The sequence below is a fragment of the Falco biarmicus genome, chromosome 2, assembly GCF_023638135.1.
Source record: "Falco biarmicus isolate bFalBia1 chromosome 2, bFalBia1.pri, whole genome shotgun sequence".
NCBI classification, from domain to species: Eukaryota; Metazoa; Chordata; class Aves; order Falconiformes; family Falconidae; genus Falco; species Falco biarmicus.
Window position 1 is genome coordinate 96,383,559 of NC_079289.1, and position 13,304 is coordinate 96,396,862.

Here is a 13,304-nt window from a genome sequence, read left to right on the forward strand (position 1 = left end):
TAACTTGCTGCGTGCCTGATGCCTCCTGGCTTTTTGGTAGATGCGCTGGAATGTGCTAGGGCCACAGCCATCCAGAGAAGAAGCCAGAGGCCCTGGGACTCCAGCATCAGCTTCTGAAATAAGTAATTTAACTTAAACTAGGATGTTGCTGGTCTATCAGTTTTATCAAACTTGTTCTGTGAAGCATGTCTTGAAATCTGTAATGCTTCTTTTGGATAAAACATTAATCAATGTCCCATTTGCAAAAAGCCATAGTGCCTAACATACTAGCCAAGCAAGTACAAAATCAGGATGAAGCCCATATTCTTTGCTACTACCTAAAAGTTAGCCTCTGACAGAGATTTAAGGGATGTTTCATCCAATTAAATGGGCATGATTGAACCTGCCATTTTCAGTCTTTGAGCTTAGCTCTGAATAATATGTACAAAGACTAAAATCATAAGGGCTTTGCAACATCTAGCTTTAAAGAAGTTTCATGGTTGTTGTAAACAGAACAAGCTGGTAGGAGAAATCTTTTTTCTTTTCTTTTTAGATTTCTTTAATAAAGGATTTATGATGCTGAAATAAAAAACATTTTGCTCTGAAAATAAAAGAGCCAACTGTCAAGGCTGATCCTTTGAAGTCCACTGCATGAACTTTACTAACACCATACTTAATATTAGCTAACCCATAACTGAGTTAGATAACCTAAATCATTCATCAGGCTTGAGTTATCCCTATAGGTGGGAAAAGAAAAATCAAAATCATACAGAGACATTAAGATAAATACTTCTCCAATTAATAAGATGTTCAAGAAATGTTTTCAGTACTGTAGTCAGTTTTATTTAAAAAATAGAGTCCAAACATTGTTTTTTATAAGGTGCAACATATATACCATTTTACACAATAAAAAAAACCAAAAAACAAAAACCAAAAGAAAACCAAAAAACCAAGCAAAACTATATTCATAATTGTAGTATCATTCCAACACGGAATCAGTGAGTCTCCTGTAATTCTAAAACATTCTTTTTCTGCTTCATCAAAGCATAAGAATTAATGATTAGTATCACTTTGACAGCCAAAGCGTCTGGCTTACGTCATCCATGTTCTGTACTTGAACAATAAACTTTCTGGTACAGATTGCTTCAAGTACACATGAGAAGCTGAATGTAACTGAACACAATTCATGCAAAACAAAGGTACAATACTGAACTTGCATCATTCAAAAGTTTTTATTCTCTTGTTTACTTTGACATCTTCAAAGTCCAACTGCTTGAACACAAGGATTGAACTGAGGCTACATAAAGTGAACACTATATACTGAAGTATTTATGTAACTTTCAGATTGATCAGGCTACGTGACTTTTTTGAGCTCTACAAATTTAAATAAATACTTAAGGCTGAGATCTGTGCCTCTTGGAATAACTTCTGAGACATATTTGGGAATACAGATGGGAAACAGTGACTGATAATGGACTTGTTATGGCGAAATACATTAAATCATTACATCATAACTGTATTTTTTGAGAAAAGCATGTTATTAATTTATAGTAAGAGTGTTCCCCAGTCAGATGCTCATGCTAAAAGCAATGAAGACTATAGCATGGAGGAATTTTTCTAATCTGCAAAGTCTGTCCCTGTTTCAAAGCCCTCCTTGTCACTCTAGTGTCATCTCAGCCTTGATAATGCCAAGCAGCTGAAGTTAGCTATGACTATGCCATTTCTGGAGAGCTACGTATCAGTCCCTGTTCTAAGGCGGTTTATCATATATTGAGCAAACACTGGAACAAGGAGCAGCCGTACACGTTTACAAATCCAAAGCTTTTTTCCTTGATGCCTTAGATATTTAAACTGTTTCTTCTAAAGAGGAACATGTTTGACAGAAAAAAGCTGTACACCTATTTAACTGCCATCTACTTGGGTGGTAGTCCCAGGGTCAAACTGCACCAGCAATGAGTGCATAAATCTCAATTCCTTCTGTTGTTGTTTCTTACAAACCACCATGCGGGTTTTATGGATCCTGTTTTCAAGCCTTGAGGGCTCCTCATACGCAGGCTAATAAGACAAGGCAACAAGATAGCACAGGGCTGACTGTTGGTTTTAGTGGCTCATGCCTCTGCGTATTAATATGAATTAGCTACACAAGTTTATGCCTGTGCATAGCCACAGACTGAGTTTAAGCTGATAACCCAAATCAATACCCAAGTGAGTTTGTATTCATGGCCAATTTAACCTCGGTTAGGTGACTCCATGCCTTTCTCAGGAAATGACCACGTTTTCCCGTGTTGATATACCATCCTGGCTCCTGCTAGCAAACATTGCCCTCAGTACTACAAATGCTTCTCAGAGTTAGCTCTGCCATGGACTACATTATGATGCGACATGGACTTAGATTTTCCTCACTAACAGAGAAGGCTTTAGACTTCTTCATTTCCCTGACGTATATGAAGCCTCGAGTTTGATTTCAAATAACAGATGAACTCACTTCCCAACTTATTGCTCTTGCTTGTGAGCCGAAGAGGTATTTAGAAGTGTCCGAGTGGGGACCTGTATGCACTTTTGTTTCCCGTGTGAACATAAAGAAAGATGGAGGAAGTGTTCATCAAACATGTGTGTATTAACATTAAGAGCTATAAAAGTGAAAAGAACACAGTCCTTCAGTTTTAATTTCAGAACAAGATTGCTCTCAAAAGTCAGCCTATTTATGTTAGCCAAAATCCTTTAGATTCCAGTAGTTTTGGGTAGAGACTGACATTTGAACTAAGCCTTGCTTGGATTTAGTTGTGGGAATGGACTGATTTTATTTTGTGATGGCATCTCTCTTCAAATGAGGGAATCCAATGTTTACAAGCTTGGTTGTTGGCTTCGTTGGTGTTTTAGGAGTTTGGCTGATGACAGCTTCAAGAATAATGTAAGAAACAACAACATTATGTTTTATTTCCTATTTTCAAAAGGAAAGGGTTGCTCTGTTCTATAGTCCACATAGTTTTAACAATATTCCTTTAATAATACATTGTACTGCAGATGTTCAGTTAACAAAAAGTATACACACTGAAAAATTTATGGGCTTTGGCCAGAGCTACATGTATTTATGTCAGCCCGTTGCAAACACTATTGTTATATGAAATACTCTGCAAATTAAAATTATCCCTTTACTTCCGTTTCTTTTACCTAAACAATTTGGGCCATACTTTGTGTGAATGCAGTGGGACACATGCCAGAAGGAAGCAGGGTCACTGGAGATAAGAGAAGGAATTTGTGAATGTAACTTCAGGCATCTAATTTGGGGTGGACCTGGCTAGTTGTCTCAGTTCAGCGAAACAATAATCATGCATATTGCCTACAGGCTGGGTCAACAGTCTGGCTTTTGTCTGGACTAAGCAACAGGGTCTTCTGGCATGAAAGGACTCTACTCATCTCTGCCCATGAAGACCATCTGGACACAATGGACTCAAGCAACTGGTATCTGTATGAATTTGAACAAAAATACCAGGTCTTCCCTAAATGAAGAGACTAGGCTCTCAGAGGGTCTGAAGGGGATTCAGAGTATCTAAGTTAGGATGCAACCTCTCTCCAGTCTTTAAGCTTATAATTATAAAGCAAACACTGGGCAGTGTGGATTATATGTTACTGACAGTAGAATTTGGTCTTCCGTTACTAATAGCAGTATTGGCTAAAGTGCTAGTATATTAACACAGACAGTGCTGACCCTGTGCATCTCACACAGTACCAGAACAAGGGTTTTGGAAAATTTAGCATTTTTACCTGAGTAACTTGGAGGTCCCTACTGGGGACTGTTAAATCTTGTGTTCTTGGTGCAAACAGATCAATAATTAAAGCTTTGCTATCGTCATTTGCATTCTCAATCCTTTGATCTTGTCCAGCCACAGCGCTGTGGGCAGTGATTCCATAGTCCTAAGAACTGGCAGATGCATAAAGAGTAGATCTGCTGCAGAATAAATGTCTGTGACCGTTAATTTAACTTCAGGAATCCCTCAGCAGGTGCACACAAATGCTAAGAAATAACAATGATGAAAAGGAACTAAATGGAGAATCAGGAATCAATGCAGAGCTTCATTAGTTTGTGAAAAAATATGATGTGCACAAGGCCAGAGAGCTGAGGGATTCAATCTCTTGTCACTAACATTGATGAGTAATGGATACAGTCTCCCTTAAGTGCTTTTGAAAACTCCTCCACAGGCTTCTATGTTTTTTCCTGTTGCTACAGCAAACTACATAATACTAAATATTAAAGTACCTGAATGCAAAATTGCATAAAAGCAATAAATCCTTACAAATAAGTCACATTTCAACAGTAATAAAGGGAACTTGATTGACAGAAATGCTAAACTGTATAAAATTTAAAGGACTAAAGCAGAGAGCAGGAGACACTACGTTTTAAAGTGAGATGAAGTGTGTTCTTGCCCCTTTAACTGCAGTCTTCATTCACTTAACTTTTACAAAAATAAATGAAGATGACAAGAACTTTCACTTTAAAATATGACAATTTTTTTCCTTCATGAAAATGGTATCATTCAGTAGCAAATAAATAGCCATGATTTGAGTAACAAAAGCAACTGACATTACTCATACACGCTCTCTAGTTTGGAACACAAATCTTTATGTCTCCTAACAACTTATACATAAAAAGTGTCTGCTAGTCTTTACACCTGCCTCGTGAGTTACTGTGAACATTGTTGCATCCCACTAGCGCTCCTGGCTCTTTGTCTCTAAGCACCACATCACTTACACCCACCAACCCTCCAACTGAGCTGTTGGGAATCTCGTTAAGAAAACGCAGCTTGATGCCCGCAGCTGCTCAGAGCTTCCAAACTGCCTTCCTCATTAAGTAAGTGCCATCCTGCATCCACTCCCTCCGTCAGAGGCATAGTGGGCCATTCCTCATACACATTACGTTTTCTCTTTAAACAAAATGAAACACCGAACATAGCCTTTGTGTTAATCTAGAAGGGACTCCTCTGGGGTTACTTTCTTCTTCCTTTACCAGTCTAGTTAAACATGATAGATTCAGGGTCCTGGTTTGCCATTTGAGCCATATGTCTTAATACATCCTTTTTAGTTATGATACCCAGCAGCCTCCTAGAGGAGAAAAGGAAAGGAAAGGTCAACAATCATCTCATATATCATCCGGGTTTTTTCCCTGTTCAGCTGTAGGGACATTTTGTGAGTGCTTCCACATAGCACTGTCCATCTCATCCATTCCCAAATGGCTATCTTTTACAAAAAGCATTCTCACCTCATGTTTTGTTATTACCTCAGCCACACTCATTAAGTGAAATACTTTGGATTGTTACCTCTTTTTGTTGGGAACATGACTTAAGTGAGGAGCTACAACTACTGAAACTTTGTACAACAAAGTAATGAGTTTCCTTAGGCTCAGGCTGCAGAGGACCAACAGCACAAACTCAAAGCAAACGATGCCCTGAGCTATGGTGTGGGGTTTAGTAATACACAAATTAAGCTAAAGCACAGACTTTCTGAAACCCTTACTGTCCAACAGCATAATTCCTTCAAACCTGAGAGATAATTTCTCATTTATGTGAACCTAAATGAATTATACCTGTTAAGATTGATGAGGCTTATGGGATGTCTGGCCCCAAGAATCAAAAATTTCCAGACTGTCATTATTCAAGGGCTTTTATTTCCAGTCCTTGAAGACCACAAGGCACTGAATTTTGAAATTATGGTATTGTTACAGGTTTTCCTCCTCTAATTTCATGTAAGTGCTAGTATTCAAGATAAACATTTCCAAATCCAGGCACCTCAAATCAGGACCTAAATCTGTGTCCCAGTAATGGCTTTTCTTTTCTTAATGCTGAGGACACTGCATAGATAGTAGCAGCTGATACACAATATTTTTTAATAACAAAAAGTCTTTTTGCAGAAGACTAAACTTTAGTCTTCCACATTTGAAAATGGTGGCTCTAGTTTTGCTATCCTGTTGTAAAGTTTCTTCTTACCACTAAATCCTGGGATGAGCAATGATCCCAGAATAGCTCAAATCCCATTGGAATTATGGGATATTATTTCTAGTGCACATAGGGCAGCTTTTTACTTTCCTAATTTCATGTTTGCCCACACTTCTTCAGCTGGTTTTTGTGGACTTTTGGTTTATACACTTTTCCATTAAAGAAGGCTGAACAGATTAATTTTCCTCCACTGATGTCTTTATCACAGTCTTCACAAGCATCTAATCCAGCTGGAAGTCTAGAAACAGGCACGTTCTTTGGAAACAATACTACTTGCCAGATCTTCCTCTGTTGAAAACTCAACAAAAGAGGGAGTCAGAACAGTTTGGTTTGTATTTTTCTTCACCTTATCTAAATGCCAATACACTAAAGATTTGAGAGAACAGAATGAAAACTTGACAACTAGCAAGTGCCCTTTTGGTTCTGAGTCTGACTTCTGCTGCTGCCCTGGAGGGACACTAGGCAAGCTTCCCCAATTCTTCCATTCACAAAACAGATAAAATCAAAATATTCACTTGACTGTCTCAGAGGTGCTGATTAATTAGTTACTGTCTATATTTGGCTTTAAGCAGGAAAAACGGTGGTTTTGTTAATGCTGAAAAAAAAATCAGATTCTCTAAGCATGCTTGACTTAGCATCTACTCACCCACTGCGAGTGACAAGACACTGCCGGAGTCCGAGTTTCCGGAAAATATCTACCACAGTCTCCATTGGCGTGTGGTCAGTGACAGTGAAGGGGCTCAGGTTGAGAATACGCCGCAGCTTCAGCGGATGGGGACTGTTGGGTGGCAGTTCTGGGGGGTCTTCAGTGAAATACACGATGGAATTGCTCACCACCCCATCCTGGCGCTGTCTTGCATTCTCTGTACAACAGAAAGATCAAGGTAGACAGTGAGTTAGGCTTAATAATAAAAGAAAACAAACAAAAAATCCTCCTTTGGAAAGCAAAGGTAGTAGTTGCTCTTTATTCTTAGTGTACTGAGGTCCCAGAAGTTGGGGTTACTGAGCAAACTTGAATTTCCTTGAGACATTGTTCCCTTGAAGTAAATGTAAGTGAAACTTTTACAAACATGCTTTTGCTTGGTTGGGATAAAGCTTTTTCTGAATAAATAAGCAGCTCATTGCCTTCACAGACTTCACTGAACTTCTGTTCAATTCAAATAATTATATGTAATTTCCTCCATTGTGAGAATCACAACAGAAACTTCTATTATATGCCTGAAGAAGTGGAGTCAACAGCTGTGTCCCAGTCAACAGTCCCAGCTGGCTTGGAGCAGCATGTTTGTTCCCAGACTTCTCAGTGGAGTTGGGGAAATCTGGGCATGGTGAATGGATTTATGAACACAAAAGTAGGGAAAGACAAATTCATGTCGCAGGGATCCAAGGGCAGCGTGGGTGTTGTTCTAGACCAACACACCTCTCTGGCATGCAGGGTGGGTTTTGTGGTTTTGCATTTAATTCCTTAAATAGAGTTTGAATATCTAGATCTTAAAAGGGCAGAAAAAATTAGCATCCCACTTAAAGGAAAATAGTGAAGGGAAGAACAATATATAGCAGTAAATGAGCTTGATACAATTTTCTCAACAGTACATTTTTGACTACTTTCAAAAGTTCAAAAGCTATTATTCATACTTTGATCAAACTATGAAGTGAACTTCACACTGCATCTGGGGTTTACATGATCAGTGCAAGCCTTTTACTTTAAAGAATGCTTCAAGAAGAATTCTTAGCATAGAAGTAGTTTATTTTTAGTGTTTACCTCATTTCTACTTAACAGTACAGGTTTTGGACAATTATGACACAGATTTCAAAATGATAGAAAACTTCTCTCTCCCCAGAAGCACATCATGTGTTTGGCTGTGACGGTTTAACTCATCTTTTTTTTTTCTTTTCTTTTTCTTTTTCTTTTTTAATTCTTAGAAATGCTTAGTATTATTATCTTTGATTAATATATTTTGCTTCTGTTCTTGAGAGGTACAGCAAATCAGACATACTCAAAGCATATGTATATGTTCTTGGAGCGCATTGACATCAATCAAAGTGCAGAAGCCTGCTCCTGTGACTTGTAATGTGTAGACAGTAATGGTTTCCAACATGTTCCAGCTGCACTTTTTTTCCGTTTAATGATCATTTTCTTGCAATATTTCTGGAACTGGAGCAATGCTGACTCTAACCTAACATCAGTACAGTATATGATTTTCAACCTTCTCACCCCTCCTATTACAAGCCCTATTGCAATTTATAAGAATGATGCTAACTTGGTCTCATCTTGGTTTGATTCATACATCTAACTTCAAGTGTGAATATGCCTGTATAGCTCTTTGATATGTGATCTGTGCTAAGAGGCAACATTCATCAAACTGAAGGCAACTCCCACCCTTTGTTAGAAACCCTTGACAGCTAGGTATTTCCTTCCTGAAGTGGTATTTCCACCCAAAGCAACAGGCCCAAGCATTTCAGTTACCGCATCGTGGCTCCCAAGGCAGCAATGACCCTGAACAACAGTGATTAGCCAAAGCCATGACTTCACTCTTCAAAGTCAAACATCTCTCTGGAGAAATTTGAATGATGTAGTACTACTGAGCAAACTCCATGGCATTAGAAAAATGGTGGACTTTGTATGCAGCCTCACTGGATGGGGGAGTTAGAGTAAAGGTAAAACAGAAGAACAGATCATTTTTACAGTCAGTGGGTAAGAAAAACAGATATAACTTAACAGAAAGAGCAAAGCAAATGGATGTCGATGCCTGGGTTTACAGAGTAATCTATGCCGAAGGCTCATGAAAAATGGCCTGTCATATTCAGGAGTTCACAGTTCACAGCCTGTATCAACTATACTGCTCTCTCAACTCCACGTTGGGAAAAGTACATTATACAGGCCACGTGGCTCGTGTCCAAGACTCTGCCTTTTGTACGATGCCTCTGAAGCTGGCCAAATTTAAGAAGAGCTTTACAAGGTCAAATACTCCCCTCCATAAGACTGTAAAGTAGGTACCATCTAAAATGTAGACACCTATTCCCAGAGGTCATCTCTTCCCACCTGACCTCCCTACCTGCTCAGCAAGGACAAGTGGAAGGATGCAATCCTCCTGAAGGTGCTTCTGAGCAATTGGAAGTGGCATTGCCATTCACTTTATAGGGTCTGGATGCATTTCTAGAGCGGGCTTAGTGCTCCACTTAGTAAGAAAGATATTATGTAGGGGTAAATCATGAGGTGGAGAGCTGCGTGTGAGGGAATCGTAGTATTTATTCCCCAGAGTGTTTCCTGGACCACCACACTGCTGATGCACAATTTGTTGGGCCAGAGAAAGAAGCTGAAGCTTCTTGGTTGAAAGCAAATCTCTACATAGTGCAATGTGTTGTCATAGAGGCACCAAAGCTAGTTCAAACTGCGGAGGCATTCTGCAGGGCACGACGCAGTGACAGAACAGATACTCGTTTGAGCCTGACTGCTTTTCTGAAGACCTCATTGCTTGGCTACAGCTCTGCATAGCTGGGGCTTATACTGTTGCCAGGCATAACTCCAGTATCTCTGGATGCTGTCGAACTGAGCAGGAGATAAGAACTCGAACAGGAGAATAAAACACACCACCACATGTGGTGTTTACCTCTTGGTAAGTAATTTTATACTTCAAGGAGGCTTAGTGACCTTTACTCCATGAACATAACTATGAAGCAAACTGAGTTGAAAGTTAGCAACACATTAGCTAGTGTGTGGTAATGATGAGCAGTGATGACTTCTGTAATTAATGCAAAGGAACTTTTGCCTTCAGTGAAAGAGGATTAGCTATGAAAAAGCTGCTAGCATGGTACAAAACCAGAGTTTTCCCGTGCCCTGTACTGGAAACATATAACGTGTCTTTTGGAAAAGTGAAACCAAATCCAGATTTTAAATCACAAAGACACAAACCTTACTGAACAGATTAACTGTTTATCAGAGTCAGCACAGAATGACATCAGGAGCTGTCATACTCAACCCAAGAGAAAAAGGGTCACCAGAGGTTCCTGACAGCTGAGGATTTTAGGAAAACTTATCTATGCAGAGAACTTCTTAATTTTAAATCTCAGTTTTGCCTCAGATCCTATGAAAGATGCTCTTGATTAGAGCTGATCAGGAAACCGTACCTTCTCCTCTGGAAACTGTGAATATTAAATGGTTTTCAACCAGGAAAACATTGTAATCTGATATGTTCAATGACTTTATTTATAACTGATATCTTTGTTATCAGTGCATAGCTGGACTTTTTCACACATCTAGCAAGCCCATTCAGTCATGTTGCCATTTATAACTTGAATAAAAAGTCTCAGTTCCTCAAACTTCTCTGACTCACTTCAGACAGCATCTGATCTTTCTGCTTTTAAAGTGAGGGCTCTGCGTCTTCACTCCGTGCAATTTTCCCACTGACATACCTCCCTGCAAAGGAGACACAAAAGGCTATAAAATTAGGATGGCGGCAAGTGTTACAGCCACAACATGGCACGGACAATGTGAAAGACAGGCACAGAGTAGGCCAAATACATCTAAATTCATATTTTTCACTTCTCACAGGGGAATACAGAAGACATTTGAAAATCATTAGCAAAAGCAGGATGAAATACAAACTATTTGTTTTACAAATGGTATCAGCTCTTGGCATTTACACATTTGGTGAAGCTTCAGATGCTTTCCTAGCTTGGCCATACAATATATCTTTTGTTACTACCAAAAGAAGATTAGCTCTCTGAGAAAATCAAGTTGTTTGAAAGGGGTATTGCAGCTAGCAGCCTTGGAATTCCATCTAAGTGTCTTTAATATCTTCTTAGACGGGTATACAGAGGATTCATGGAGACTCTTTTTTTTTACTCGTTTTTGGAGGAGGGAGGGAGGGAGGAACAACCAGTGACAGTGGGCTTTTAATGAAAAAGTTAGATACCCACACTTGGAATTACAACTGTAGTTGTAAAATCCTTAATTATAACAGTACAATTAGAAGAGCTATAGAACTGGCACTAAGGCCTGTTCTGCTTTCCTATGTTTTGAGAAATTAGTGACAAAACTAAATGCAAAATGAATTGAGTTCATACATTATTTTCTCTGTAACTGAAATAACAACTCACACCACAGAAAGGAAAAAATGAGAAAATAATTTCTTACTGAAGAGAATTCCTTCCTATAATTTAAGGAGAGAAAACTGGACTTTGTCATTTCTTTTCTTCTTCTGCATGTAATATTGATGCAGCATTAGTGACTTTCTGCTATAGGATGAGGAAAGGGGAATCAAGTGACAGCTGAGTGCCCTTAAATAAATGAATATAAATTTTAGGTCTAATCACTTAGACTGAGTCTTTTTATGTCTAGGAGATGAATGTAAATATGCATCAGAAAACCACATGCTTTAAAGAGCACTGTGATTTCAAATTTTGTTACAGCTTTTTAAGAAGCAAGCAGAAAATTATTCTCTAAAATAGCCCTGATTTTTCCATTTATGGATTTTCTGTTCTGAAGAATATGGGAGTTTCCATCTGAGACAACAACTTTTTAAAGGTACCAGAAACAGAGTGGTGAAAATGGCCCATGCAGAGAATAATTCCATGTCAAGAGATGAGGATATGCCAGATATTCCACTCCCCTGCAAAGTGTAAGGCAATCACACCCAGCCAGCAGCCTGCTTGCCTGCCCCGCTGGCCTTCAGCTCCACAGGACTGCCAGAATTGGGAGTGGACCATGGGGGTGACTTGGCAGGCTTGCAGACCTCTGCAGCTCCAGATACCCTGGGAACAGGGAAGGTGGGAACACCGCTTTCACCCAATATGCCTGTCTCTTCAACCCCCACCTCGCCATCAGGCCAGTCAGGAAAGGACCTGATGGGTCAAAACTTTTAATGACCTGGATCAGGCTCTCAGGCAATCAGCCAGCTATCCACTGGATGCTTGACAAAATTCAGTCATCTTTACCAACAACATCCTCTACTGAAAAGTTTTCCACCCCTAGCACAAAATACCTGCATGTGAGAAAAATTGATAGAGCAACAGAAAGAAGGACAGGGACTTGCACTTTGTCACAGGGTGACAAAAGTTCACGACTGCCCCAGGTGCTGTTGGCAACCCACGGAGACTGCAGGAAGCTCAGTACTGCAGTGGCTTTTGATCTGGTTGTGATAAAAATCCTGGACATATGAGTCAAGTTTATCTCTATTGTCTTTAGCAGAATCAGAATTGTATTGTAGTGACAGCAAAACTAAGCCCACAAATGTCAAGCCCACAGAAGTCTACCAGGTGGCATGCTGCAATAGAAAACCTTCCAGCTATAAGTCCTAGCAACTAGTAAAAGCCAGACCTGGTGAAGAAGTTCAGTTTGGTTCTTATTTACCCAGTCTTCAAAGTGAATAACACCGGTAACATCCTACCCTACCAAAATTCCTTTCAAAAATGAAACTTAAGTACACTAATACTCTACTCACTTATTGCAAGAATCAGCTCTCGTCTCTGTGCAAATCCAATAAGTCTCTCCGAGTCTTTCGAAACCACTACTGGAAAGCCATTGTAGTCAGTCTCTTTGATTAGTGTTTCAACATCCTCCACCGTCATACTGTCCTGCGTCAGAACAGAGAGAGGAGCTTCACCACGCCGTGGTCTCATGACATCAGTTGCCAGGGTTCGGTGGGTGAATTCATCCTTCACATCCAGAAATGGGTAGCCGTTCAGGTGAATGTGAGCTTCATAGATCCCTTCTTTACCAAAGGCATCTGCCACCCACTTGCTTGTGACAGCTGCAGCCATAAGAGGTACAATGTACTCCAGACCTCCAGTTAGCTCAAACATAATCACCACCAGAGAGACTGTCATTCGAGTAACACCACCTGCCAACAAGGAAAGCAGGAAAGTTTCCCTCATTGCTCTTGAAGTATACACACTAAGCAACTCATTTCTATTTTTGAGTTTTACATTCAGAAAGCCATGAGATTTTTCATGCCGAGTACTTTTCCCGTATATTTTGTGAAGTATTTTGGGGCTTATTTCACTGAAGAAAGAGATTTTTCATTTACTGTGATTTTCATCAAAAAGATTGAGTGAACTTACTCAAGCCAAAGATGGTAACATTGAAAAGCAAATAACGAATGCTAAATGACTAAGCTATCAAATGACAAAGCATACCAAAAAATTAGCTATACTGGATATCTGAGAAACTAAAACTGAATCCTGCCGTTAGCCCTCTAAAATGACTCCAAGAATCAGCAAAGTACCACGGCTGGAGCAGGTAAGAGCATCAAGAGCCAGCCTTCACGTTGGTTTACCTATCACATTCATACTAAAGAGAAAGCTAAGCATTATCTTTGGGCATGACATATTTACAAA

General features: G+C 39.5%; 1 protein-coding gene across 5 annotated transcripts in view; it reads right to left on the reverse strand.

Annotated features, from left to right (window-relative positions):
- Window positions 1-797: 797 nt before the first annotated feature.
- CLCN4 (chloride voltage-gated channel 4) overlaps window positions 798-13,304 on the reverse strand; it is a 45,170-nt gene continuing 32,663 nt past the window's right edge. For all 5 annotated transcript variants that reach the window (XM_056329033.1, XM_056329032.1, XM_056329035.1 and 2 more), the window contains 3 exons: window positions 12,410-12,808; window positions 6,616-6,832; window positions 798-5,079 (listed from right to left, as the gene is read on the reverse strand). In XM_056329033.1, coding sequence (XP_056185008.1) covers window positions 4,989-5,079; window positions 6,616-6,832; window positions 12,410-12,808 — 707 coding nt within the window. In that variant the 3' untranslated portion in view covers window positions 798-4,988. The remainder of the gene's footprint in view (window positions 5,080-6,615; window positions 6,833-12,409; window positions 12,809-13,304) is intronic.